General features: G+C 48.3%; 1 protein-coding gene across 1 annotated transcript in view; it reads left to right on the forward strand.

Annotated features, from left to right (window-relative positions):
- Positions 1-14,474: 14,474 nt before the first annotated feature.
- LOC144827870 (embryonic protein UVS.2-like) overlaps positions 14,475-25,986 on the forward strand; it is a 64,599-nt gene continuing 53,087 nt past the window's right edge. Inside the window, exon 1 of the mRNA XM_078686035.1 lies at positions 14,475-14,558. Within this exon, the coding sequence (XP_078542161.1) occupies positions 14,490-14,558 (69 nt within the window). The 5' untranslated portion in view covers positions 14,475-14,489. The remainder of the gene's footprint in view (positions 14,559-25,986) is intronic.

A 25,986-nucleotide genomic window follows, 5' to 3' on the forward strand; every position in this document is an offset into this window, starting at 1 on the left:
ATGCTAATGTAAATTTAGACACAGTCCATTAAAGTCTATCTTAGTAAGTACTGGTGAACTGACTACCGTGTTTTGAAGATCTGAAGGGATAAAAGGTAGAATCTTTTTAATGGTCCTTAAAGTATGAGATGAGGAGGATGTCATTCCATTGACTTGATCATTAAAAGTGAGTTTGTTATCCCTAAATTCCGGGCCTTGTTGGCCGGTGATGGCAGAACCCCTAAATCACCTGACAGGGTGCCACCCAAAAGGTGGCACACTGTCAGTGTGCCTCCTGATTGCAGCCCTCTGGAGGGGGAAAAGGGGGTCCTATGGACCCCCCAGATATCCCCTTGCACCCGGGTGCAGTCACTCTCATCCGTTTTAAAATTGCAAGCGGGTTGCTGCCTGCACAGTGAAACACTGATGGGTTGCTTGAAAACTGCTTTGTATTTCACTTGAATGTACTGCCCCAGTGCAGCACGAGTTTGCGTCTGCCCTGGGGGCAGCACATTCAGTGTAATAGGGTGCACTTTCCCAGTTTGCACCCGGTGCATATTAAAACAGGTGCGCTGGGTGCAAACAAGGAAAGTGCTCCCTATACATAATAGAGTCCCTGGTCTAAAGTTGGACATTTGTCAACTGGAACAGCTGGGGGCTGTGTATGTCAGTGTGGAGGTGCATTTGCAGAGCTATGTGTATGTCCAGTAATGGAACAGTCGGAAGTGGTGTATATCAGGGTTGAGGTGCATTGACAGAGCTAGGGGTGGGTCCAGTACTGGAACAGTTAGAGGTTGTGCACGTCAGTGTTGAGTTGCATTAGCAGAATCCTATGTGCATGTCTAGCACAGGAACAGCTGGGGGCTGTGTCTGTCAGTGTTGAGGTGCATTAGCAGAGCTATGTGTATGTCGTTACTGGAATCGCTGGAGGTTGTGTATGTCAGTGTTTAGGTGTATTGGCAGAGCTATGTGTGTGTCCAGTACTGAAACAACAGAAGGTTGTGTCTGTCAGTGGTGTGGTGCATTATCAGAGCTAAGTGCGTGTGTCCGGTACTGGAACCGCTGTAGGTTGTGCATGTCAGTGTTCAGGTATATTGGCAGAGCTATGTGCGTGTCCAGTACTGGAACAGCTGAAGGTTGTGTATGTCAGTGCTGGATTGTACTGACAGAGAACTGTGCGTGTCCGGTACTAGAACAGCTGGAGGTTGTGCATGTCAGTGTTCAGGTGCATTGGCAGAGGCGTATACGACTCTTTAAGTAGCAAAAGGTTGAGGAATAAAACAGGCACAAACCAGCACAATATGTTTGTAAAGAAAGCGAGAAAGGTCAGGAATCAAGGCATCTACAAAAGGAACCTGCAAAGAGACTCCATGCACCATGAAAGAAAACAAGACATCATGCACTACGAAAAAAACAGAAGACATCATACACTATGGGAGAAAGCAAAGCACGCCAAGAACTAGGAAAGACAATGAACACTTCATACAATATGGGAGAAAACAAAGAACATCATACCCTACGAATGAAAATAGAAAACTTCATACAATATGGGAGAAAACAATGGAACACTATACATTGCAAAAGAAAACAGAAGACATCATACACTATGGGAGAAAGCAAAGCACAGTATGCACTACGACAGAAAACAGAAGACATCATACACCACGGAATAAAACAAAGCACAGCCTACACTATGAAAGAAAATGAAACGACATCGGACACTATGGGAGAAAACAAAGAACATCATATACTGCAAAAGAAAACAAAGGATATCATACACTATGGGAGAAAACAAAGCACACAATGCACTGCGAAAGAAAAAAACAGAAAACATCATACACCATGGGAGAAAACAAAGTACACCATGCACTGGGAAGGAAAAGAGAAGGCATCATACACTATAGAATAAAACAAAGCACAGCATACACTACGAAAGAAAACAGAAGACATCATACATTATAGGAGAAAACAAAGAACACCATGCTCTGCGAAAGAAAACAGAAGACATCATACAATATGAGAGAAAACAAAGAACACCATGCACTTCAAAAGAAAACAGAGGACATAATAATCTATGGGAGAAAACAAAGCACAGGAAGAGATCATACACTATGGGAGAAAACAAAGCACACTATGCACTGCGAAAGAAAACAGAAGACATCATACACTATAGAATAAAACAAAGCACAGCATACACTACGAAAGAAAACAGAAGACATCATACATTATAGGAGAAAACAAAGAACACCATGCTCTGCGAAAGAAAACAGAAGACATCATACAATATGAGAGAAAACAAAGAACACCATGCACTTCGAAAGAAAACAGAGGACATAATAATCTATGGGAGAAAACAAAGCACAGGAAGAGATCATACACTATGGGAGAAAACAAAGCACACTATGCACTGCGAAAGAAAACAGAAGACATCTTATACTATATGAGAAAACAGAGCACATCGTGCACTGCGCAAGATAACAGAAGACATCATACACTATAGGAGAAAACAAAGCACAGCATACACTATGAAAGAAAACAGAAGACATCATACAATATGGGAGAAAACAAAGAACACCATACACTGCGAATGAAAAGAGAAGACATCATAAACTAGGGGAGAAAACAAAGCACAGCATACACTACAAAAGAAAACAGAAGACATCATATACTATGGAATAAAACAAAGCACAGCATACACTATGAAAGAAAACAGAAGACCTCGTACAATATGAGAGAAAACAAGGCACACCATGCACTATGAAAGAATACAGAATACATCATACACTATGGAATAAAACAAAGTACAGCATACACTACAAAAGAAAACAGAAGACTACATACAATATGGGAGAAAACAAAGCACACCATACACTGTGGAAAAAAACAGAGGACAATATACACTATGGGAGAAAACAAAGCACAAAATGCACTATGAAAGAAAAGAGAAGACATCATATACTATGGGAGAAAGCAAACCACAGCTTGCACTACGAAAGAAAACAAAAGACATCATACAATATGGGAGAAAACAAAGAACACCATACACTGTGAAAGAAAACAGAAGACATAATACACTATGGGAGAAAACAAAGCACACCATGCCCTGCGAAAGAAAACAGAAGATATCATACATTATTGGAGGAAATAAAGCACAGCATACACTACGAAAGAAAACAGAAGTCATTATACACTATGGAATAAAACAAATAACACCATGCATTGTGAAAGAAAACAGAAGACATCATACACTAGGGGTGACTACAAAGCACAGCATACACTACGAAAGAAAACAGAAGACATCATACACTATGGAATAAAACAAAAAACAGCATACACTACAAAAGAAAACAGAAGACATCATACACTTTGGAATAAAACAAAGAACAGCATGCACTACGAAAGAAAACAAGACATCATGCACTATGCAAGAAAACGAAGAACAGCATACACTATGAAAGAATACAAAAGACTTCATGCACTATGCAAGAAAACAAAGAACAGCATGAAAACTGAAGCTTTCATTATCCATGAAAAAACCCAAATACATCACACACTAAGAAAATAACTAGGTCTGGGCAAAACTTTAACTACACCGGAGTAATTTCAGTATTTAACCGTTACTCATGTAATGCGAAATTACTGAATTTATGCCATTACTCCTGCTTGAGTAATTAAGAGTAATTTGGGGCAAATCCTACCGGAGGAGAATAGGAAGAACAAACTAATGGCCTCATTCAGGGGGAATTGATGTAGGGCAGTGCCGTAAGCCTTCTTGCTGCGCTGACCTACCCTAATGTTAAAGGACATGAATGCACAGTATTTATGAAATACTCTGCATTCCTAGGGTTCCTCTGCACTGGTGCACAATTTGCTGCGTAGCGCCAACGCTGGCACCATTGCACCATGGTCCAAGCGTGTCTGCTTTGCATGCAGGATTGTTTTGGTACCTTCCTGCACAAACACAATCCAGCGAGGCGTCTTCCTCTTTTCATGTGTGCTGCAGAAGGCAGCACACACTGAAGAAGAGAAAAACGAGAAGATAAATAATATTTCTCCTCATTACACCTGCTCTGGGGAGGTATAAGGTTTTAGCCCTGCCCCAGGTTTACACAATCAAGTAAATCTGGGGCACTGTCAAAATCCATGGGTGTTGAACGGAAAAACCCACTGCAAAGCCCATGGAACGCGTCCCAGGTGCAGAGTAAGGCAACGCAGCGACTTGCGCTGCTTTGTCCTACTACATGTCTATGAGGCCATGCAAAGCTCTCAAAGTGGCTTTGCGTGGCCTCATAGATATGGTTGAGAGGGTTGCGCTGCTGGATCGTCAGAAGAAGTGGTGCTATTATAAATATGCCCCTCAGAGCGCGCAGCTGTGGCTACAGCTGTTCGTGTCCTGGAGCACTTAGTGCTATCTGCATAAAGTGCATTCTCAGGCCCATTTTGGACACATAGTGCTATATGCTGGATTACGCTTGCCATGTACGTACGCATAATTACGAATCATTTTGAGTGAATGAATGAATGGGCCATTTATAGAGCGCATGGCTACCTCCAACGGAGGTGTCCGGGTGCTAACAACGGATCTAGTAGACAGGAAGAGCTGGAGAGAGAAAGAAGGCTGCAAGCGAGCAAGTAGCCAAGTCTTCAGGGATCTCTGGAAACGCTGTTCTGTTTCAGCCTTGTGAAGCTGTTCAGGCATGGAGTTCCACAGGGATGCAGCTCTCACTGAGATGGCTCGACCCCCGATCCTGGCTTTGGCAAAACGGAGAATCCTAAGAAGTTGCTGGAAATTGGATCTAAGGGCCCGGACTGCTAATACTTCTGGAGTCTTTCCCTCAAGTACACAGGGCCCTTATCCCTGGATGCTCTGGAGGCAATGGACAACACCTTAAACGTTATCCTCCTTTTGACTGCCAGGCAGTGCAGGCTCCGCAAATGGGGAGCGATGTGATGACGCAGCAGAACATTTCTAATGAGTCTGGCCTTAGCATTCTGGATAACCTGGAGCGTGTGGGTCGGGTAGGCTGGAAGATACAGGCTATTAGCGTAATGCAGCTTTGATGTAACCAATGCGTGGACCACAGTGTTCCTGCAGTCCATAGGAAGGAGATGCAGGAATCTCTGCAAGGTTTTTAATTTCCAAAAGCAGGCCGAGGAGACCTGGCCAATCTGGGCTTTACAAGAGAGGAGGGTATCAAATTTAAACCCTAGATTCCTGGCAGAATCCACTGGGACAGGAGGCAGGAGGGGGGTTTAACTCCGGAGGTCACCATAGATTGGAGGTCGGAGGAGAGGGTTGAATAAAAAATAATACCTCCGTTTTGTAGGCATTTAATTTCAAGCAACAATCCGTCATCCACGCCGAGATGTTAGTCAGACTGTTCTTAAGTTGTTAAATGCTACCTCTGAGTACTCTTTAAAAGAGAACACTAGCTGAGTGTCATCAGCATAGGAGATCATTTTTCACTCCCCATAGCTCGCCTAAAGTAGCAAGCGGGGTCAGATAAACATTAAACAACGTGGGGCTCAGAGCGGAGCCCTGAGGAACCCCACACAGAAGGGGTTTGGGTGAGGACTGGAGATGTGGGGAGGAAGCAGTACTTGCTGCGACCGGCCCTCTAGGAACTAGCGGAACCAGGCCAGCGCGGTACCCGACACTCCCAGGAGCCCAAGTCTGTCCAGTAGGATATGGTGCAACACCGTATCAAACACTGCAGATAAATCCAATAGTAGAAGCATTGCGGAGCTGCACTAGTCTAAGGCTTCACGTATGGATTAGTCTGCTTCCAAAAGGGCTGTCTCAGTGCTATAGCCAGATCTAAATCCGGATTGAGAGTCGTGAAGACAGTTGTTGGACTCAAGGAAGACAGATCATTGCTTCTGGGCCTCCTTCTCAAGGATTTTGGCCGGAACAGGCTGGAGAGAGATCGGCCTAAAATTCTTGAGCTCTGCTGGATCGGCGACTGCTTTTTTCAGGATTGGCAAGACATAGGCCGCTTTCCAGGCGGAAGGGTAGATGGCCGTCCTCAAGGAGTCACAAATGGGATTGAGTTGCTGATTGAGCGACTCGGCCATCAGTTTAAAATACCTGGCGGGGCAAGGATCACCTGATGAACCTGATTTACAATAGCTTGGTTCCAACTTTGAGGCTTCGGGGCTCAACGCACTCAACTCGGACCAGATTCTGGGCTTGTCCAGAGTCGACATGGGCGTAGTTGGAGACCCAGCTGAGGAAAAAGTAGAATAAATACCTTGAACTTTCTCCTGAAAAAAAAGTAGATACGTTCTCACAAAGAGTAACCGTGGGAACGATATTGCTATCCAAGGCCAACGGTTTAATGAAGCCTTGAACAATCTTGAAGACTTCTTTCACTGAGCTGTCCGGGGACGTTATTTGATTGGCTGAATAGTCTCTAATGGAAGTGCCTTTTAACCCATGACATTTGTTTAAAGCTGTTCTGTAGGCGCACTTCGCCTCTGAGTTGTAGGCTTTTCGCCAAGCACGCTCCAGCTTACAAAAACTTTTGGGATCAGAGGTGAACCAGGGGACAGAGGGTTCTGCAGTAATTACGAGAAATTAGGCTTTACCGAATTACACCGACCCCTAAAAAACGGAAGACACCATGCTCTAAGAAAGAAAACAAATGATTGGTGGTTAAAAGTCGGAGCTTCATGGTGAAAAGCTGGCAGGCAGTGGGCGGGCTCTAATGCACTGTGTCTGAGAGTGGGGGATGTCATTCAGGATGGGGCACCTTATTCCTGTCATGAGGGAGTAAGATCGACAGTACCAGGTGCCATCTTTACACCCTTCCTTCCATCATTTTACTCTTTTACCCTTCATTCCACCCGCCTGGCCTTGCACCTTTTTATAATGCAAGTAGCCTTCTACCATGCTTTCCCTCACCCCACCCTTCCTTTAGTTCAGCCTCCACAAAGCTTTTCATCCACGTATGTGTTCACCCTCCAATCCGGTCTTTCATTCTTCCACCCTTGCTTTCATCCGCCCACCATGCCTTTCATAGTCCCACTCTGCCTTTCTTCCTACTCTGCCTTTCATCCTACTCTTCTGCCTTTCGTTCTTATACTCATCCTTTCATCCTTCCACCCTTCCTTTCATCTTCCCATATTTCCTTTCTCCCTCTACTCTGCCTTTCATCCTGCTCCTCTGCCTTTCATCCTACTCATCTGCCTTTCATCCTACTCTTCTGCCTTTCGTTCTTATACTCATCCTTTCATCCTTCCACCCTTCCTTTCATCTTCCCATATTTCCTTTCTCCCTCTACTCTGCCTTTCATCCTGCTCCTCTGCCTTTAATCCTACTCCTCTGCCTTTCGTTGTTATACTCATCCTTTCATCCTCCCACCCTACCTTCCATCGTCCCACCATGCTGTTCATTCTTTCACCCTTCCTTTCATCCTTCCACCCTTCCTTTCATCTTCCCATATTTCCTTTCTTCCTTCTACTCTGCCTTTCATCCTGCTCCTCTGCCTTTAATCCTACTCCTCTGCCTTTCGTTGTTATACTCATCTGTAGCGGGTTCGGGCTGGGGTGGCCTCTGAGTGAAGGGCAACAAACGGGTTTTCGTTATAGTGGGTTTTATTGCAGCAAAAAGGAAATCAGAACAAGTTCTCCGGACAGGGTGGGGCCTCCGTGGGGATCGACTCCTAGAGGATCTCTGATGCCGTCGTTTGTCTGGTTCTGTCCTCCGATAGCCTTCCGGGCTCCTTCGGGGTTTTCGGTCCTCCTCGTCCGTCTTTACTCTCAAGACTCGGGACCCAAGGTAAGGAAAAAGAAAAGAAGAACTGGTGAGAACACGGTCTCACGTCTTACAGTGTTCAGGGGAAAAGGAGTGAGAGGTCACAACCACCCGTGACTTGAACCTATGTACAAGTGCAGACTACGGCGATAGGTAGTGCGCGGGAATAGGGGAACCGGGACTAGGGATACCAATTACGAAAACCTGGCACCGCCTCTCCGTCCCACCCAGCCCCTGAGTTTCTCACGCACCTGGAGAAGCCACACACCTCCCCCGGGTGAGTGGCTGGGCGGATCGCGATAAAGTTGGCCTCCTGGCTTTTCCACCGTCTGTGGGATCTCTCCTGCTTGTTCCGACCTTCGGGACTCTGCTTCCGTGGTTCTTCGTTCGCTCTCTTCCTCCGTACGCCTCTCCTCGCTCTTCTCCCTCCGGGTGTACATACACACCTTCTCTTCCGGGTCTGCCGTATTTGACGTCAGCACGCTGTCCTGTAGGCCCGCCCACTCGTCCTCTGCTCTTTCATTAAAGGGCCATATGTACTCCTCGTCCATGTGAGGGACGACACCGTATTCGGTTTCTTGATAGTTGTAGTGGCGGTCTAGTCTTTCTGTCCCCCGACAGGAAGTAGCAGTCGGGAAGCGGAAGGCGGCCATCTTTGGTCATTGGCGCCGACCACTGCCCCTGAAGCAGTTGCTCCCGGCGCTCCGGGATAATAAAGGTACCTACAACCGTTGCTCAGGTGAAGCGTCTCATTTAATATTACAATGGCGACGAGTGTCGGAGTATAACCCCAGCGGAAATCGCTCGGCAGCAGTCCTCACGCATTGTGCGTGTGCGGAGGCGGAGTTTCCCGGAGCGCGGCAGAGGAGCCGTCGGGCGACCAGGTTTAAGGCGCGAAAATCGGCGAAGCAAACCCCAGTGCGAATCACTGCACAGCGACCTGCGTCCAGTGCGGGGAGGAAGGCCTTGGCCACCAGTGCTGCCATCTGTGATCATGAAAACGGGGCTTACAGGCATCAAGAGTCTCAGTGCCCAACTGGGGCATTATAAGCACACAAAGTAGAGGACATCATCGTTGAGCCACCTCCTGCGCTGTGAGTACTTTCAGGCACCCTGGCAGAACAGCAGGGAGCACCTGAGGCGCCTGGCACTTCCCACCACGTCAGGGAGGTGGAAACCCAAGGACAGTCGGAAACCACGAGGAACATCAAGGAGGGGGAGAGTGACGGTGAGGGTAGTGAAGAGGACACGGCAAAGCAGCACACGCCGGGTAGTCCACCCAGCCGGACGGTCAAGACTGCGACGGACAGGAGAGGAGAACCCAGAATGGCGAACCAGACTACGTCCCTCACCCAGCTAGTACCATTCCTGACAAAGAGCGGCGAACCGGAGAGGAAATGGGAAGATTGGAAGCGGTACTTCCTTAACTACCTGGAGGCACTGGAAGAAGAAGGTGATACCCCGTTCACGAGTAAAAGGAAGAAGAAGATCCTACTACACAACTTAGGTCCAGAAGGGATCAGAGTGTACGACACCATAGTCAAAGGTGAGAGAGTCGCCACGGACACAGAAGTATTTGATCACGCCATCGCGGACCTTGATGCCCACTACAGACCGGTGGTGTGCGTCGCGATTGACAGATTCAACTTCTTTCAGAGGAAGCAGAAAAGTGGCGAGACGGTGGATGAATACGTCGTAGCGTTGCGGAAATTGGCTCTCACGTGTAAGTTTGGGACGCTGCATGATGAACTAATCAGGGACCAGATTATCATGCACACTTCCAGTTCTCACATACAGGAAAAATTGTGGGTGAATGGAGATGCTCCACTCAAAGAAATCTGGGCGATGGTCAAGAAAGCAGAATTGTCAAGGAGGTGTGCCCAAGCAGCGAAGAAAGAAGCCATAGAGTCACTAGCGGTATGCAAGATAACGATGCCTACTAGAAATGACCGTTCGAGGCAGAGCGACACGCGGAGGAATCAGGGAAGTGGAAGATCGGACAGCTTCTCCAAACATCAAACGGACAGCAGACCCAACAAAGGAGGTAGACCCCACTGTTACAGGTGTGGAAGCAATGCCCATCTGGGAAATGACAAGGCGTGCCCTGCGTTCAGGGCCAAATGCTCTTACTGCAACATTTTCGGACACTACGAAAAGGTGTGTCGAAGAAAACCCAAGAACGCAATGGTACGGTTAGTGGACCAAGGTCAACGGGAAGATGCAAGCGACCAAGAAGACACAGTAGAAGAGGAGGAGTTCCTGTACATAGATGTCCAAGTACTGGAAATGGATGGTTCGAACTCGGATAAACCCAGACTAGACATGCACATCGGGGGAATACCGCTGGAGATGATTGCAGACAGTGGGGCGCCCATATCCATCGTTCAAAGGAGAGTTTGGGAAGACAAATTCGCCCCAAGGATCAAAGAGACCCTTCTACCAATGGATGTGAGACCAGTCACGTACACCGGCCAAAAGATTCCCATGTTGGGGTACTGTCCACTCCTGTTCGAATTCAGGGGCCGCCACGCAAGTTGCAAACTGTATGTCGCGGAGAAAGGCCCTTCGGTACTGAGCTGGAAGGACCAGGGTGCATTGGGAATCCAACTCAACCCGGGAGGAATCGAGAAAATCTTACTCATGGACATGGAAAACAAGGAAGATGTGACGTCGTGGCAGAAGGCATACCCCAAGGTGTTCAATGGCCAGATCGGCGAACTGGGCAAATACACTCATCTCATCAAGCTAAAGGAGGGTGCAGTGCCCGTCATGCACAGAGTGAGGAATATCCCGTTCCGCAGTAGAGAGGCAGTGCAAACGGAACTGGACAGACTGGAAAGAGAAGGAGTGATCAGGGCGATTGAGAGTGCGGAATGGCTCTCACCCCTGGTGGTAGCCCAAAAACCGAACGGCAAAGTCCGGCTCTGCGTGGACCTCAGAGAATTGAACAAAAACATCGTCATAGACAAATTCCCCCTGCCACGAATCAATGAAATGTTGGCGAAGACAAAGGATGTCAAGTGGTTCTCCACGGTAGATTTGTCATCCGCCTATCATCAAGTGAAACTACATCCGTCGTGCAGCTATCTCACATCTTTTATCACCCCCTTCGGTTGCTACGAATTTGTGAGGATGCCTTTCGGCCTAGCCTCAGCCGCGGCAGTCTTCCAGAAAATTATGCACAGACTTCTAAGAGACTTAAAGGATGTCCTATTCTTTCAAGACGACATATTGGTGATGGGGAAGTCGAGGCAAGACCACAATGAGAAACTCCATAAAGTGCTTCAAAGGCTGCAAGACAACGGGCTTACGGCGGTGTGGTCCAAATGCAATTTAGGAGTACAATCAGTCACGTACCTAGGTCACGAGGTGAGTGGACAAGGAATCACTCCTAAGAAGACAAACATGAAAGCCATTCTGGAGGCACCCACTCCAGGGAAGAAAGAAGATGTTCGGTCGTTCCTGGGAATGGCTGAGTATTACAGCAAATTCATTCCCCATTTCGCCACGAAAACGCACTTTATCCGTCAACTACTCAAGGAAAAGAACAGGTTCCAGTGGGGAAAAGAAGAGCAAATGGAGTTTGACGCACTCAAGCAGGAGATGAGCACCGCCATTCCCCTCAAGGGATTTGACCCGAGTGCGGAGTCCATCCTCACTACTGACGCCAGTGACCGTGGCCTTGGAGCAGTTCTGATGCAGAAGTCAGCGTCTGGAGAACTGTCGACGGTCAGTTTCGCCTCTCGCTCGCTAGCATCTAACGAAGAGAAGTTTAGTGTTGTGGAGAAAGAAATGCTGGCAGTTGTCTGGGCGATGGAAAAATTCAGGCAATACTTGTGGGGAGCCAAGTTCCTAGTGAAAACAGACCACAAACCACTGGTCCGTGTACTGACATCCAGCGGACACGATCACGCTACCCCCAGGATTGCCAAGATGACTCTCAGATTGTTGGACTTCGTCTATGAAGTAGAGCACATTCCGGGCCCGCAGAACAAAGTTGCTGACTTTCTAAGTAGAGCAGCGGCCATGGATGAAGCGAGCGGCGGAGAGAAACAGGACTGGGAAGGATATGTAGTGGCCACCATCCAAGACACAGAAGGAGTGATAAGTGCTCAGGAATGGGAAAAAGCATACGAGGAGGACACGGATCTGGAGGCAGTGAAAGGGTATGTCGTCCATGGATGGCCGGAAAAAAGACACTTGAAGGAAGAACTAAGGAGGTACTGGGAGATCAGAGACGAGCTGTCTCTGGCGGAGAACCCGGTATTCTTACTCAGAGGTGACAAGGTGGTCCCACCACAGAACATTCTAGATCATCTGATGTCATTACTACATGAAGGGCACCAAGGAATAACGAAAACGAAAGCCCTTGCCAGACAAGCGTACTGGTGGCCGGCCATCGATGCGCAAGTGGAACGTCATGTGCGTAAGTGCGAGTCATGTGCAAAGGCGGACAAGTCACAGAGCATGCTGAGGCCGCCCTTGGGAAAATTTCCGGTCCCGGATGGGCCATGGGAAATGATATCAGTGGACATAATGGGGCCTGTCCTCGACAAAGCAGGGACTCAGAAATACGCAGTGGTAATCATTGACAAATACTCTAAATGGCCGGAAATAGAGATTATGGAACATGCTGACACGGAAGCTGTGGTACGTTTTTTACGAGCCACGTTTGTCAGGGAAGGAATCCCAAGGATTATTACGTGCGACAACGGACCCCAATTCACTTCAGCGAAGTGGACGGCCTTCACCAACAGAAATGGAATTGAAGTGAAACACACACCAATTTATCACCCAGCTGGAAATGGTCAAGTGGAGCGTTTCAATCGTGTGATCATGGGGACCATTCAAGCGGCCATAGATGATGGTTTGGACTGGGAGAAAGAGTTAGAGAAGATGATTTGGGCTTACCGCATCACACCTGGGAGCACAGGATACAGCCCGTTCAAGGTTCTGAGAGGAAGGGAGGCCTTCACGAAAGATAACACTGCATGGAGGAAACTAGTTGTGCAGAGTAAGTGGTCACCAGCGGTGGTCAGAAGAAATCTGGAAAGGGCACAGGAGGTATACACTGCTCACTACAACAAAAGAAGGAACACTCAGAACACAAATTTGGAGAAAGGCGAGTGGGTTAGGGTAAAACTGGCCATCATGAAGAGAAAGGGAGAGAGCAAGTTTTCACCTCCCCTGAAGGTGGTAGAGCCCTACACCCGTTCGGCATTGCTTAGTGACGGCAAGATATGGTCACTGGACAGAATGGCGAAGTGCAGTAAAATCTTGAAGTGGGAAGAAGAGACGATGGAAGGGGCAGAGTATGTAGAAGATGAAAGCGAATGTAGAGGAAGGTATGGAGAGAATGTAGACGAAGGAGAGCAGCACGTGGCAGAGGCAGAAGGAGGAAGGAGAAAAAGGGACATAGAGAGAAATAGACGCCCTGAAGGAAATGAAGAGGAAGTGATGGACAGTGAAGGATGTGATTTAGAAGAACGAACAGAGAACAAGGCATCGGAAGGAGAAGGAAGCAGTGAGGTAGTTCAGACCCGTGTGGGGAGGAGAGTGAAGGTACCAGAGAAGTTTAAGGACTATGACATGAACTGGAAGTAAGAACTTGATTACATGTTTGGGTAAATGCATAAAGGGGGGAGATATGTAGTGGCGGTCTAGTCTTTCTGTCCCCCGACAGGAAGTAGCAGTCGGGAAGCGGAAGGCGGCTATCTTTGGTCATTGGCGCCGACCACTGCCCCTGAAGCAGTTGCTCCCGGCGCTCCGGGATAATAAAGGTACCTACAACCGTTGCTCATGTGAAGCGTCTCATTTAATATTACAATAGTCTGTCTGCTGAGAACGAAAAGAGGGGGATTTTGATAATGTGAAGTCATGGTTCCCCGCACACTCGGGGGGGGGGGGGTCGGCGAGACCACCCCGTTACATCATCCTTTCATCCTCCCACCCTACCTTCCATCGTCCCACCATGCTGTTCATTCTTTCACCCTTCCTTTCATCCTTCCAAAATTCCTTCCATCTTCCCACTTTCCTTTTCTTCCTGCTCCTCTGCCTTTCATCCTGCTCCTCTTCCTTTTGTTCTTATACTCATCCTTTCATCCTCCCACCCTACCTTTCATTGTCCCACTCTTCCTTTCTTCCTACTCCTCTGCCTTTCATCCTACTCATCTGCCTTTCGTTCTTACACTCATCCTTTCATCCTCCGGCCCTGCCTTTCATCTACAGCTGTTTACCTCTGATCCATCTATGAAGCTAACTAACTTTGCTTGAAACATTAAATCTGCTCTCCAGACCCAAGCCCAGCTCATCAGATGCACTTTTTGTGTCTCCTGTGATCTTCTCCACTCCGGGTCTTTCGGTGCCTCGAGGACTTTTGCTGTTGTTTGAGGAGCCAAACCCTGAAGGTGCGCCTGTGTCCAATCCCAACTCCACCCTCTTACAGAAAGAATACAGACAACACGAATATACCACGGCGCAGGGTCTGTCACAAACCCAATTTACCACACTTAAAAGCTGCTTATTATTATCTTAGCTCTGGCACCTCAGAGGCGATCCCAGGGCAGTCTCTCCAGGACAGACACACCTTGTGATCTGTGCAGAAAGAGACGTCATCCTTGGGGCTGAAGGCTGATTGGAGGATGCTCAGCCTCTTCTGGCTATATAAAGGAATGGGTCTACGGTCAACGAAGCATCTCTCTGAAGGAAGAAACATTGTCTGGTGGTGACCTGAGCTCTGTTCCAGAACCAGAGAATGGACAGCAGAGCATGGACCCTGGTGGCAGTGTGCCTGGTGGGCACCTGCTGGAGCTTACCTGTACAGGTGAGACCCTCTTTAACGATGGTATAAAGAGCAGAGTGCAGGCACAGGTCAGACCCCTTTAACAATGGCATATAGAGCTGTGTGCAGGCACAGGTGAGACCCCCTTTAACAATGGTATATAGAGCTGTGTGCAGGCATAGGTGAGACCCCTTTAACAATGGTATATAGAGCTGAGTGCAGACACAGGTGAGGCCCCTTTAACGATGGTATATAGAGCTGTGTGCAGGCACAGGTGAGACCCCCTTTAACAATGGTATATAGAGCTGAGTGCAGGCACAGGTGAGGCCCCTTTAACAATGGTATATAGAGCTGAGTGCAGGCACAGGTGAGACCCCCTTTAACAATGGTATATAGAGCTGAGTGCAGGCACAGGTGAGACCCCCTTTAACAATGGTATATAGAGCTGAGTGCAGGCACAGGTGAGGCCCCTTTAACAATGGTATATAGAGCTGAGTGCAGGCACAGGTGAGGCCCCCTTTAACAAGGGTATAGAGAGCTGAGTGCAGGCACAGGTGAGACCCCTTTACAATGGTATATAGAGCTGAGTGCAGACACAGGTGAGACCCCTTTAACGACGGTATATAGAGCTGAGTGCAGGCACAGGTGAGGCCCCCTTTAACGATGGTATATAGAGCTGTGTGCAGGTACAGGTGAGACCCCCTTTAACAATGGTATATAGAGCTGTGTGAAGGTATAGGTGAGTCCCCCTTTAACGATGGTATATAGAGCTGTGTGCAGGCACAGGTGAGACCCCCTTTAACAATGGTATATAGAGCTGTGTGCAGGTACAGGTGAGACCCCCTTTAACAATGGTATATAGAGCTGTGTAAAGGTACAGGTGAGACCCCCTTTAACGATGGTATATAGAGCTGTGTGCAGGCACAGGTGAGGCCCCCTTTAACAATGGTATATAGAGCTGTGTGCAGGTACAGGTGAGACCCCCTTTAACAATGGCATATAGAGCTGTGTGCAGGTACAGGTGAGACCCCTTTAACAATGGTATATAGAGCTGTGTGAAGGTACAGGTGAGACCCCCTTTAACGATGGTATATAGAGCTGAGTGCAGACACAGGTGAGACCCCCTTTAACAATGGTATATGGAGCTGAGTGCAGGCACAGGTGAGACCCCCTTTAACAATGGTATATGGAGCTGAGTGCAGGCACAGGTGAGACCCCTTTAACAATGGTATATAGAGCTGTGTGCATGCACAGGTGAGACCCCCTTTAACAATGGTATATGGAGCTGAGTGCAGGCACAGGTGAGACCCCTTTAACAATGGTATATAGAGCTGTGTGCAGGCACAGGTGAGACCCCTTTAACAATGGTATATAGAGCTGTGTGCAGGCACAGGTGAGACCTCCTTTAACAATGGTAGATAGAGCTGAGTGCAGGCACAGGTGAGACCCCCTTTAACAATGGTATATAGATCTGAGTGCAGGCACAGGTGAGACCCCTTTAATGATGGTATATAGAACTGTGTGCAGGCACAGGTGAGACCCCTTTAACAATGGTATATAGAGCTGTGTGCAGGCACAGGTGAGACCCCTTTAACGATGGTATATAGAGCTGTGTGCGGGCACAGGTGAGACCCCCTTTAACGATGGTATATAGAGCTGTGTGCAGGCACAGGTGAGACCCCCTTTAACGATGGTATATAGAGCTGAGAGCGGGCACAGGTGAGACCCCCTTTAACGATGGTATATAGAGCTGTGTGCAGGCACAGGTGAGACCCCTTTAACAATGGTATATAGAGCTGTGTGCAGGCACAGGTGAGACCCCCTTTAACGATGGTATATAGAGCTGAGAGCGGGCACAGGTGAGACCCCCTTTAACGATTGTATAGAGCTGTGTGCAGGCACAGGTGAGACCCCTTTAACAATGGTATATAGAGCTGTGTGCAGGCACAGGTGAGACCCCCTTTTACAATGGTATATAGAGCTGTGTGCAGGCACAGGTGAGACCCCCTTTAACAATGGTATATAGAGCTGTGTGCAGGCACAGGGGAGACCCCTTTAACGATGGTATATAGAGCTGTGTGCAGGCACAGGTGACACCCCTTTAACAATGGTATATAGAGCTGTGTGCAGGTGCAGGTGAGACCCCCTTTAACAATGGTATATAGAGCTGTGTGCAGGCACAGGTGAGACCCCTTTAACAATGGTATATAGAGCTGTGTGCAGGCACAGGTGAGACCCCTTTAACGATGGTATATAGAGCTGTGTGCAGGCACAGGTGAGACCCCTTTACCAATGGTATATAGAGCTGTGTGTAGGCGCAGGTGAAACCCCCGTTAACAATGGTATATAGAGCTGTGTGCAGGCACAGGTGAGACCCCCTTTAACCATGGTATATAGAGCTGTGAACAGGCACAGGAGAGACCCATTTAATAATGGTATATAGAGCTGAGTTCAGGCACAGGTGAGGCCCCCTTTAACGATGGTATATAGAGCTGTGTGCAGACACAGGTGAGACCCCTTTAACGATGGTATATAGAGCTGTGTGCAGACACAGGTGAGACCCCTTTAACAATGGTATATAGAGCTGTGTGCAGGTACAGGTGAGATCCCCTTTAACAATGGTATATAGAGCTGTGTGAAGGTACAGGTGAGACCCCCTTTAACGATGGTATATAGAGCTGAGTGCAGACACAGGTGAGACCCCCTTTAACAATGGTATATGGAGCTGAGTGCAGGCACAGGTGAGACCCCCTTTAACAATGGTATATAGAGCTGAGTGCAGGCACAGGTGAGGCCCCCTTTAACAATGGTATATAGAGCTGTGTGCAGGCACAGGTGAGACCCCTTTAATGATGGTATATAGAACTGTGTGCAGGCACAGGTGAGACCCCTTTAACAATGGTATATAGAGCTGTGTGCAGGCACAGGTGAGACCCCTTTAACGATGGTATATAGAGCTGTGTGCGGGCACAGGTGAGACCCCCTTTAACGATGGTATATAGAGCTGTGTGCAGGCACAGGTGAGACCCCCTTTAACGATGGGATATAGAGCTGAGAGCAGGCACAGGTGAGACCCCCTTTTACGATGGTATATAGAGCTGTGTGCAGGCACAGATGAGACCCCTTTAACAATGGTATATAGAGCTGTGTGCAGGCACAGGTGAGACCCCCTTAACAATGGTATATTAAGCTGAGAGCGGGCACAGGTGAGACCCCCTTTAACGATGGTATATAGAGTTGTGTGCAGACACAGGTGAGACCCCTTTAACAATGGTATATAGAGCTGTGTGCAGGCACAGGTGAGACCCCCTTAACAATGATATATAGAGCTGTGTGCAGGCACAGGTGAGACCCTCTTTAACAATGGTATATAGAGCTGTGTGCAGGCACAGGTGAGACACCTTTAACAATGGTATATAGAGCTGTGTGCAGGCACAGGTGAGACCCCTTTAACGATGGTATATAGAGCTGTGTGCAGGCACAGGTGAGTCCCCCTTTAACGATGGTATATAGAGCTGTGTGCAGGCACAGGTGAGACCCCTTCAACGATGGTATATAGAGCTGTGTGCAGGCAAAAGTGAGACCCCCTTTAACGATGGTATATAGAGCTGTGTGCAGGCACAGGTGAGACCCCCTTTAACAATGGTATATAGAGCTGAGTGCAGGCACAGGTGAGACCCCCTTTAACAATGGTATATAGAGCTGAGTGCAGACACAGGTGAGACCCCTTTAACAATGGTATATAGAGCTGAGTGCAGACACAGGTGAGACCCCTTTAACAATGGTTTATAGAGCTGTGTGCAGGTGCAGGTGAGACCCCCTTTAACAATGGTATATAGAGCTGAGTGCAGGCACAGATGAGATTCCTTTAACAATGGTATATAGAGCTGAGTTCAGGCACAGGTGAGACCCCCTTTAACAATGGTATATAGAGCTGAGTGCAGACACAGGTGAGACCCCTTTAACAATGGTATATAGAGCTGTGTGCAGGCACAGGTGAGACCCCCTTTAACAATGGTATATAGAGCTGAGTGCAGGCACAGGTGAGACCCCCTTTAACGATGGTATATAGAGCTGAGTGCAGACACAGGTGAGACCCCCTTTAACAATGGTATATAGAGCTGAGTGCAGGCACAGGTGAGACCCCCTTTAACAATGGTATATAGAGCTGTGTGCAGGCGCATGTGAGACCCCCTTTAACAATGGTATATAGAGCTGAGTGCAGGCACAGGTGACACCCCCTTTAACAATGGTATATAGAGCTGAGTGCAGGCACAGGTGAGACCCCTTTAACGATGGTATATAGAGCTGTGTGCAGGCACAGGTGAGACTCCCTTTAACGATGGTATATAGAGCCATGTGCAGGCACAGGTGAGCCCCCTTTAACAATGGTATATAGCGCTGAGAGCGGGCACAGGTGAGACCCCCTTTACCGATGGTATATAGAGCTGAGTGCAGGCACAGGTGAGACCCCTTTAACAATGGTATATGGAGCTGAGAGCAGGCACAGGTGGGACCCCCTTTAACAATGGTATGTAGAGCTGTGTGAAGGGCACAGGTGAGACCCCTTTAACGATGGTATATAGAGCTGAGTGCTGACACAGGTGAGACCCCCTTTAACGATGGTATATAGAGCTGAGTGCAGGCACAGGTGAGACCCCCTTTAACAATGGTATATAGAGCTGAGTGCTGACACAGGTGAGACCCCCTTTAGCGATGGTATATAGAGCTGAGGGCAGGCACAGGTGAGACCCTTTTAACGATGGTATATAGAGCTGTGTGCAGACACAGGTGAGACCCCTTTAACAATGGTATATGGAGCTGAGTGCAGGCACAGGTGAGACCCCTTTAACAATGGTATATGGAGCTGAGTGCAGGCACAGGGGAGACCCCTTTAACAATGGTATATAGAGCTGTGTGCAGGCACAGGTGAGACCCCCCTTTAGCGATGGTATATAGAGCTGAGTGCAGGCACAGGTGAGACCCCTTTAACAATGGTATATGGAGCTGAGTGCAGGCACAGGTGGGACCCCCTTTCACAATGGTATATAGAGCTTTGTGAAGGGCACAGGTGAGACCCCTTTAACAATGGTATATAGAGCTGTGCAGGCCCAGGTGAGACCCCTTTAACAATGGTATATAGAGCTGTGTGCAGGCACAGGTGAGAGCCCCTTTAGCGATGGTATATAGAGATGAGTGCAGGCACAGGTGAGACCCCTTTAACAATGGTATATGGAGCTGAGTGCAGGCACAGGTGAGACCCCTTTAACAATGGTATATAGAGCTGTGTGCAGGCACAGGTGAGACCCCCTTTAGCGATGGTATATAGAGCTGAGTGCAGGCACAGGTGAGACCCCTTTAACAATGGTATATGGAGCTGAGTGCAGGCACAGGTGGGACCCCCTTTCACAATGGTATATAGAGCTGAGTGCAGACACAGGTGAGACCCCTTTAACAATGGTATATAGAGCTGTGTGCAGGCACAGGTGAGACCCCTTTAACGATGGTATATAGAGCTGTGTGTAGGCGCAGGTGAAACCCCCGTTAACAATGGTATATAGAGCTGTGTGCAGGCACAGGTGAGACCCCTTTAACGATGGTATATAGAGCTGTGTGTAGGCGCAGGTGAAACCCCCGTTAACAATGGTATATAGAGCTGTGTGCAGGCACAAGTGAGACCCCCTTTAACCATGGTATATAGAGCTGTGAACAGGCACAGGAGAGACCCATTTAACAATGGTATATAGAGCTGAGTTCAGGCACAGGTGAGGCCCCCTTTAACGATGGTATATAGAGCTGTGTGCAGACACAGGTGAGACCCCTTTAACGATGGTATGTAGAGCTGTGTGCAGACACAGGTGAGACCCCTTTAACAATGGTATATAGAGCTGTGTGCAGGTACAGGTGAGATCCCCTTTAACAATGGTATATAGAGCTGTGTGAAGGTACAGGTGAGACCCCCTTTAACGATGGTATATAGAGCTGAGTGCAGACACAGGTGAGACCCCCTTTAACAATGGTATATGGAGCTGAGTGCAGGCACAGGTGAGACCCCCTTTAACAATGGTATATAGAGCTGAGTGCAGGCACAGGTGAGACCCCCTTTAACAATGGTATATAGAGCTGAGTGCAGGCACAGGTGAGGCCCCCTTTAACAATGGTATATAGAGCTGTGTGCAGGCACAGGTGAGACCCCTTTAACAATGGTATATAGAGCTGTGTGCAGGCACAGGTGAGACCCCTTTAACGATGGTATATAGAGCTGTGTGCAGGCACAGGTGAGACCCCCTTTAACGATGGGATATAGAGCTGAGAGCGGGCACAGGTGAGACCCCCTTTTACGATGGTATATAGAGCTGTGTGCAGGCACAGGTGAGACCCCTTTAACAATGGTATATAGAGCTGTGTGCAGGCACAGGTGAGACCCCCTTAACAATGGTATATAGAGCTGAGAGCGGACACAGGTGAGACCCTCTTTAACAATGGTATATAGAGCTGAGTGCAGACACAGGTGAGACCCCTTTAACAATGGTATATAGAGCTGAGTGCAGACACAGGTGAGACCCCTTTAACAATGGTTTATAGAGCTGTGTGCAGGTGCAGGTGAGACCCCCTTTAACAATGGTATATAGAGCTGAGTGCAGGCACAGATGAGACTCCTTTAACAATGGTATATAGAGCTGAGTTCAGGCACAGGTGAGACCCCCTTTAACAATGGTATATAGAGCTGAGTGCAGACACAGGTGAGACCCCTTTAACAATGGTATATAGAGCTGTGTGCAGGCACAGGTGAGACCCCCTTTAACAATGGTATATAGAGCTGAGTGCAGGCACAGGTGAGACCCCCTTTAACGATGGTATATAGAGCTGAGTGCAGACACAGGTGAGACCCCCTTTAACAATGGTATATAGAGCTGAGTGCAGGTACAGGTGAGACCCCCTTTAACAATGGTATATAGAGCTGTGTGCAGGCGCATGTGAGACCCCCTTTAACAATGGTATATAGAGCTGAGTGCAGGCACAGGTGACACCCCCTTTAACAATGGTATATAGAGCTGAGTGCAGGCACAGGTGAGACCCCTTTAACGATGGTATATAGAGCTGTGTGCAGGCACAGGTGAAACTCCCTTTAACGATGGTATATAGAGCCATGTGCAGGCACAGGTGAGCCCCCTTTAACAATGGTATATAGCGCTGAGAGCGGGCACAGGTGAGACCCCCTTTACCGATGGTATATAGAGCTGAGTGCAGGCACAGGTGAGACCCCTTTAACAATGGTATATGGAGCTGAGAGCAGGCACAGGTGGGACCCCCTTTAACAATGGTATATAGAGCTGTGTGAAGGGCACAGGTGAGACCCCTTTAACGATGGTATATAGAGCTGAGTGCTGACACAGGTGAGACCCCCTTTAACGATGGTGTATAGAGCTGAGTGCAGGCACCGGTGAGACCCCCTTTAACAATGGTATATAGAGCTGAGTGCTGACACAGGTGAGACCCCCTTTAGCGATGGTATATAGAGCTGAGGGCAGGCACAGGTGAGACCCTTTTAACGATGGTATATAGAGCTGTGTGCAGACACAGGTGAGACCCCTTTAACAATGGTATATGGAGCTGAGTGCAGGCACAGGTGAGACCCCTTTAACAATGGTATATGGAGCTGAGTGCAGGCACAGGGGAGACACCTTTAACAATGGTATATAGAGCTGTGTGCAGGCACAGGTGAGACCCCCTTTAGCGATGGTATATAGAGCTGAGTGCAGGCACAGGTGAGACCCCTTTAACAATGGTATATGGAGCTGAGTGCAGGCACAGGTGGGACCCCCTTTCACAATGGTAGATAGAGCTGTGTGAAGGGCACAGGTGAGACCCCTTTAACAATGGTATATAGAGCTGTGCAGACACAGGTGAGACCCCCTTAACAATGGTATATAGAGCTGTGTGCAGGCACAGGTGAGACCCCCTTTAGCGATGGTATATAGAGCTGAGTGCAGGCACAGGTGAGACCCCTTTAACAATGGTATATGGAGCTGAGTGCAGGCACAGGTGAGACCCCTTTAACAATGGTATATAGAGCTGTGTGCAGGCACAGGTGAGACCCCCTTTAGCGATGGTATATAGAGCTGAGTGCAGGCACAGGTGAGACCCCTTTAACAATGGTATATGGAGCTGAGTGCAGGCACAGGTGGGACCCCCTTTCACAATGGTATATAGAGCTGTGTGAAGGGCACAGGTGAGACCCCTTTAACGATGGTATATAGAGCTGAGTGCAGGCACAAGTGAGGCCCCTTTAACAATGGTATATAGAGCTGTGTGCAGGCACAGGTGGGACCCCCTTTCACAATGGTATATAGAGCTGTGTGAAGGGCACAGGTGAGACCCCTTTAACAATGGTATATAGAGCTGTGCAGACACAGGTGAGACCCCTTTACCAATGGTATATAGAGCTGTGTGCAGGCACAGGTGGGACCCCCTTTCACAATGGTATATAGAGCTGTGTGAAGGGCACAGGTGAGACCCCTTTAACAATGGTATATAGAGCTGTGCAGACACAGGTGAGACCCCTTTAACAATGGTATATAGAGCTGTGTGCAGGCACAGGTGAGACCCCCTTTAGCGATGGTATATAGAGCTGAGTGCAGGCACAGGTGAGACCCCTTTAACAATGGTATATGGAGCTGAGTGCAGGCACAGGTGAGACCCCTTTAACAATGGTATATAGAGCTGTGTGCAGGCACAGGTGAGACCCCTTTAGCGATGGTATATAGAGCTGAGTGCAGGCACAGGTGAGACCCCTTTAACAATGGTATATGGAGCTGAGTGCAGGCACAGGTGGGACCCCCTTTCACAATGGTATATAGAGCTGTGTGAAGGGCACAGGTGAGACCCCTTTAACGATGGTATATAGAGCTGAGTGCAGGCACAAGTGAGGCCCCTTTAACAATGGTATATAGAGCTGTGTGCAGGCACAGGCGAGACCCCTTTAACGATGGTATATAGAGCTGAGTGCAGGCACAGGTGAGACCCCCTTTAACAATGGTATATAGAGCTGAGTGCAGGCACAGGTGAGACCCCTTTTAACAATGGTATATAGAGCTGTGTGCAGACACAGGTGAGACCCCTTTAACAATGGTATATGGAGCTGAGTGCAGACACAGGTGAGACCCCCTTTAACAATGGTAAATAGAGCTGTGTGCAGGCACAAGTGAGACCCCTTTAACAATGGTATATAGAGCTGAGTGCAGGCACAAGTGAGGCCCCTTTAACAATGGTATATAGAGCTGTGTGCAGGCACAGGCGAGACCCCTTTAACGATGGTATATAGAGCTGAGTGCAGGCACAGGTGAGACCCCCTTTAACAATGGTATATAGAGCTGAGTGCAGGCACAGGTGAGACCCCTTTTAACAATGGTATATAGAGCTGTGTGCAGACACAGGTGAGACCCCTTTAACAATGGTATATGGAGCTGAGTGCAGACACAGGTGAGACCCCCTTTAACAATGGTAAATAGAGCTGTGTGCAGGCACAAGTGAGACCCCCTTTAACAATGGTATATAGATCTGTGTGCAGGCACAGGTGAGACCCCCTTTAACAATGGTAAATAGAGCTGTGTGCAGGCACAAGTGAGACCCCTTTAACAATGGTATATAGAGCTGTGTGCAGACACAGGTGAGACCCCCTTTAACAATGGTGTTTAGAGCTGTGTGCGCAGGCACAGGTGAGACCCCTTTAACAATGGTGTTAAGAGCTGTGCGCAGGCACAGGTGAGACCCCCTTTAACAATGGTGTTTAGAGCTGTGTGCAGACACAGGTGAGACCCCCTTTAACAATGGTATTAAGAGCTGTGCGCAGGCACAGGTGAGCCCCCCTTTAACAATGGTGTTTAGAGCTGTGTGCAGGCACAGGTGAGCCACCCTTTAACAATGGTATATAGAGCTGTGTGCAGGCACAGGTGAGACCCCTTCAACAATGGTATATAGAGCAGGCACAGGCGAGACCCCTTAACCATGGTATATAGAGCTGTGTCAGGCACAGGTGGGACCCCCTTTAACAATGGTATATAGAGCTGAGTGCAGGAACAGGTGAGACCCCCTTTAACCCTTTAACAATGGAATATAGAGCTGTGTGCAGGCACAGGTGAGACCCCCTTTAACAATTGTATATAGAGCTGTGTGCAGGCACAGGTGAGACCCCCTTTAACAATGGTATATAGAGCTGCATGCAGGCACAGGTGAGACCCCTTTAACAATGTTATATATAGCTGAGTGCAGGCACAGGTGAGACCCCCTTTAACAATGGTATATAGAGCTGTGTGCAGGCACAGGTGAGACCCCCTTTAACCATGGTATATAGAGCTGTGTGCAGGCACAGGTGAGACCCCTTTAATAATGGTATATAGAGCTGAGTGCAGACACAGGTGAGACCCCCTTTAACGATGGTATATATAGCTGAGTGCAGGCACAGGTGAGACCCCTTTAATAATGGTATATAGAGCTGAGTGCAGACACTGGTGAGACCCCTTTAACAATTGTATATAGAGCTGAGTGCAGACACAGGTGAGACCCCCTTTAACGATGGTATATAGAGCTGTGTGCAGGCACAGGTGAGACCCCCTTTAACCATGGTATATAGAGCTGTGTGCAGGCACAGGTGAGACCCCTTTAATAATGGTATATAGAGCTGAGTGCAGACACAGGTGAGACCCCCTTTAACGATGGTATATATAGCTGAGTGCAGGCACAGGTGAGACCCCTTTAACAATGGTATATAGAGCTGAGTGCAGACACAGGTGAGACCCCTTTAACAATGGTTTATAGAGCTGTGTGCAGGTGCAGGTGAGACCCCCTTTAACAATGGTATATAGAGCTGAGTGCAGGCACAGATGAGACTCCTTTAACAATGGTATATAGAGCTGAGTTCAGGCACAGGTGAGACCCCCTTTAACAATGGTATATAGAGCTGAGTGCAGACACAGGTGAGACCCCTTTAACAATGGTATATAGAGCTGTGTGCAGGCACAGGTGAGACCCCCTTTAACAATGGTATATAGAGCTGAGTGCAGGCACAGGTGAGACCCCCTTTAACGATGGTATATAGAGCTGAGTGCAGACACAGGTGAGACCCCCTTTAACAATGGTATATAGAGCTGAGTGCAGGTACAGGTGAGACCCCCTTTAACAATGGTATATAGAGCTGTGTGCAGGCGCATGTGAGACCCCCTTTAACAATGGTATATAGAGCTGAGTGCAGGCACAGGTGACACCCCCTTTAACAATGGTATATAGAGCTGAGTGCAGGCACAGGTGAGACCCCTTTAACGATGGTATATAGAGCTGTGTGCAGGCACAGGTGAGACTCCCTTTAACGATGGTATATAGAGCCATGTGCAGGCACAGGTGAGCCCCCTTTAACAATGGTATATAGCGCTGAGAGCGGGCACAGGTGAGACCCCCTTTACCGATGGTATAT

The sequence above is a fragment of the Lissotriton helveticus genome, chromosome 4_1, assembly GCF_964261635.1.
Source record: "Lissotriton helveticus chromosome 4_1, aLisHel1.1, whole genome shotgun sequence".
Classification (NCBI taxonomy): domain Eukaryota; kingdom Metazoa; phylum Chordata; class Amphibia; order Caudata; family Salamandridae; genus Lissotriton; species Lissotriton helveticus.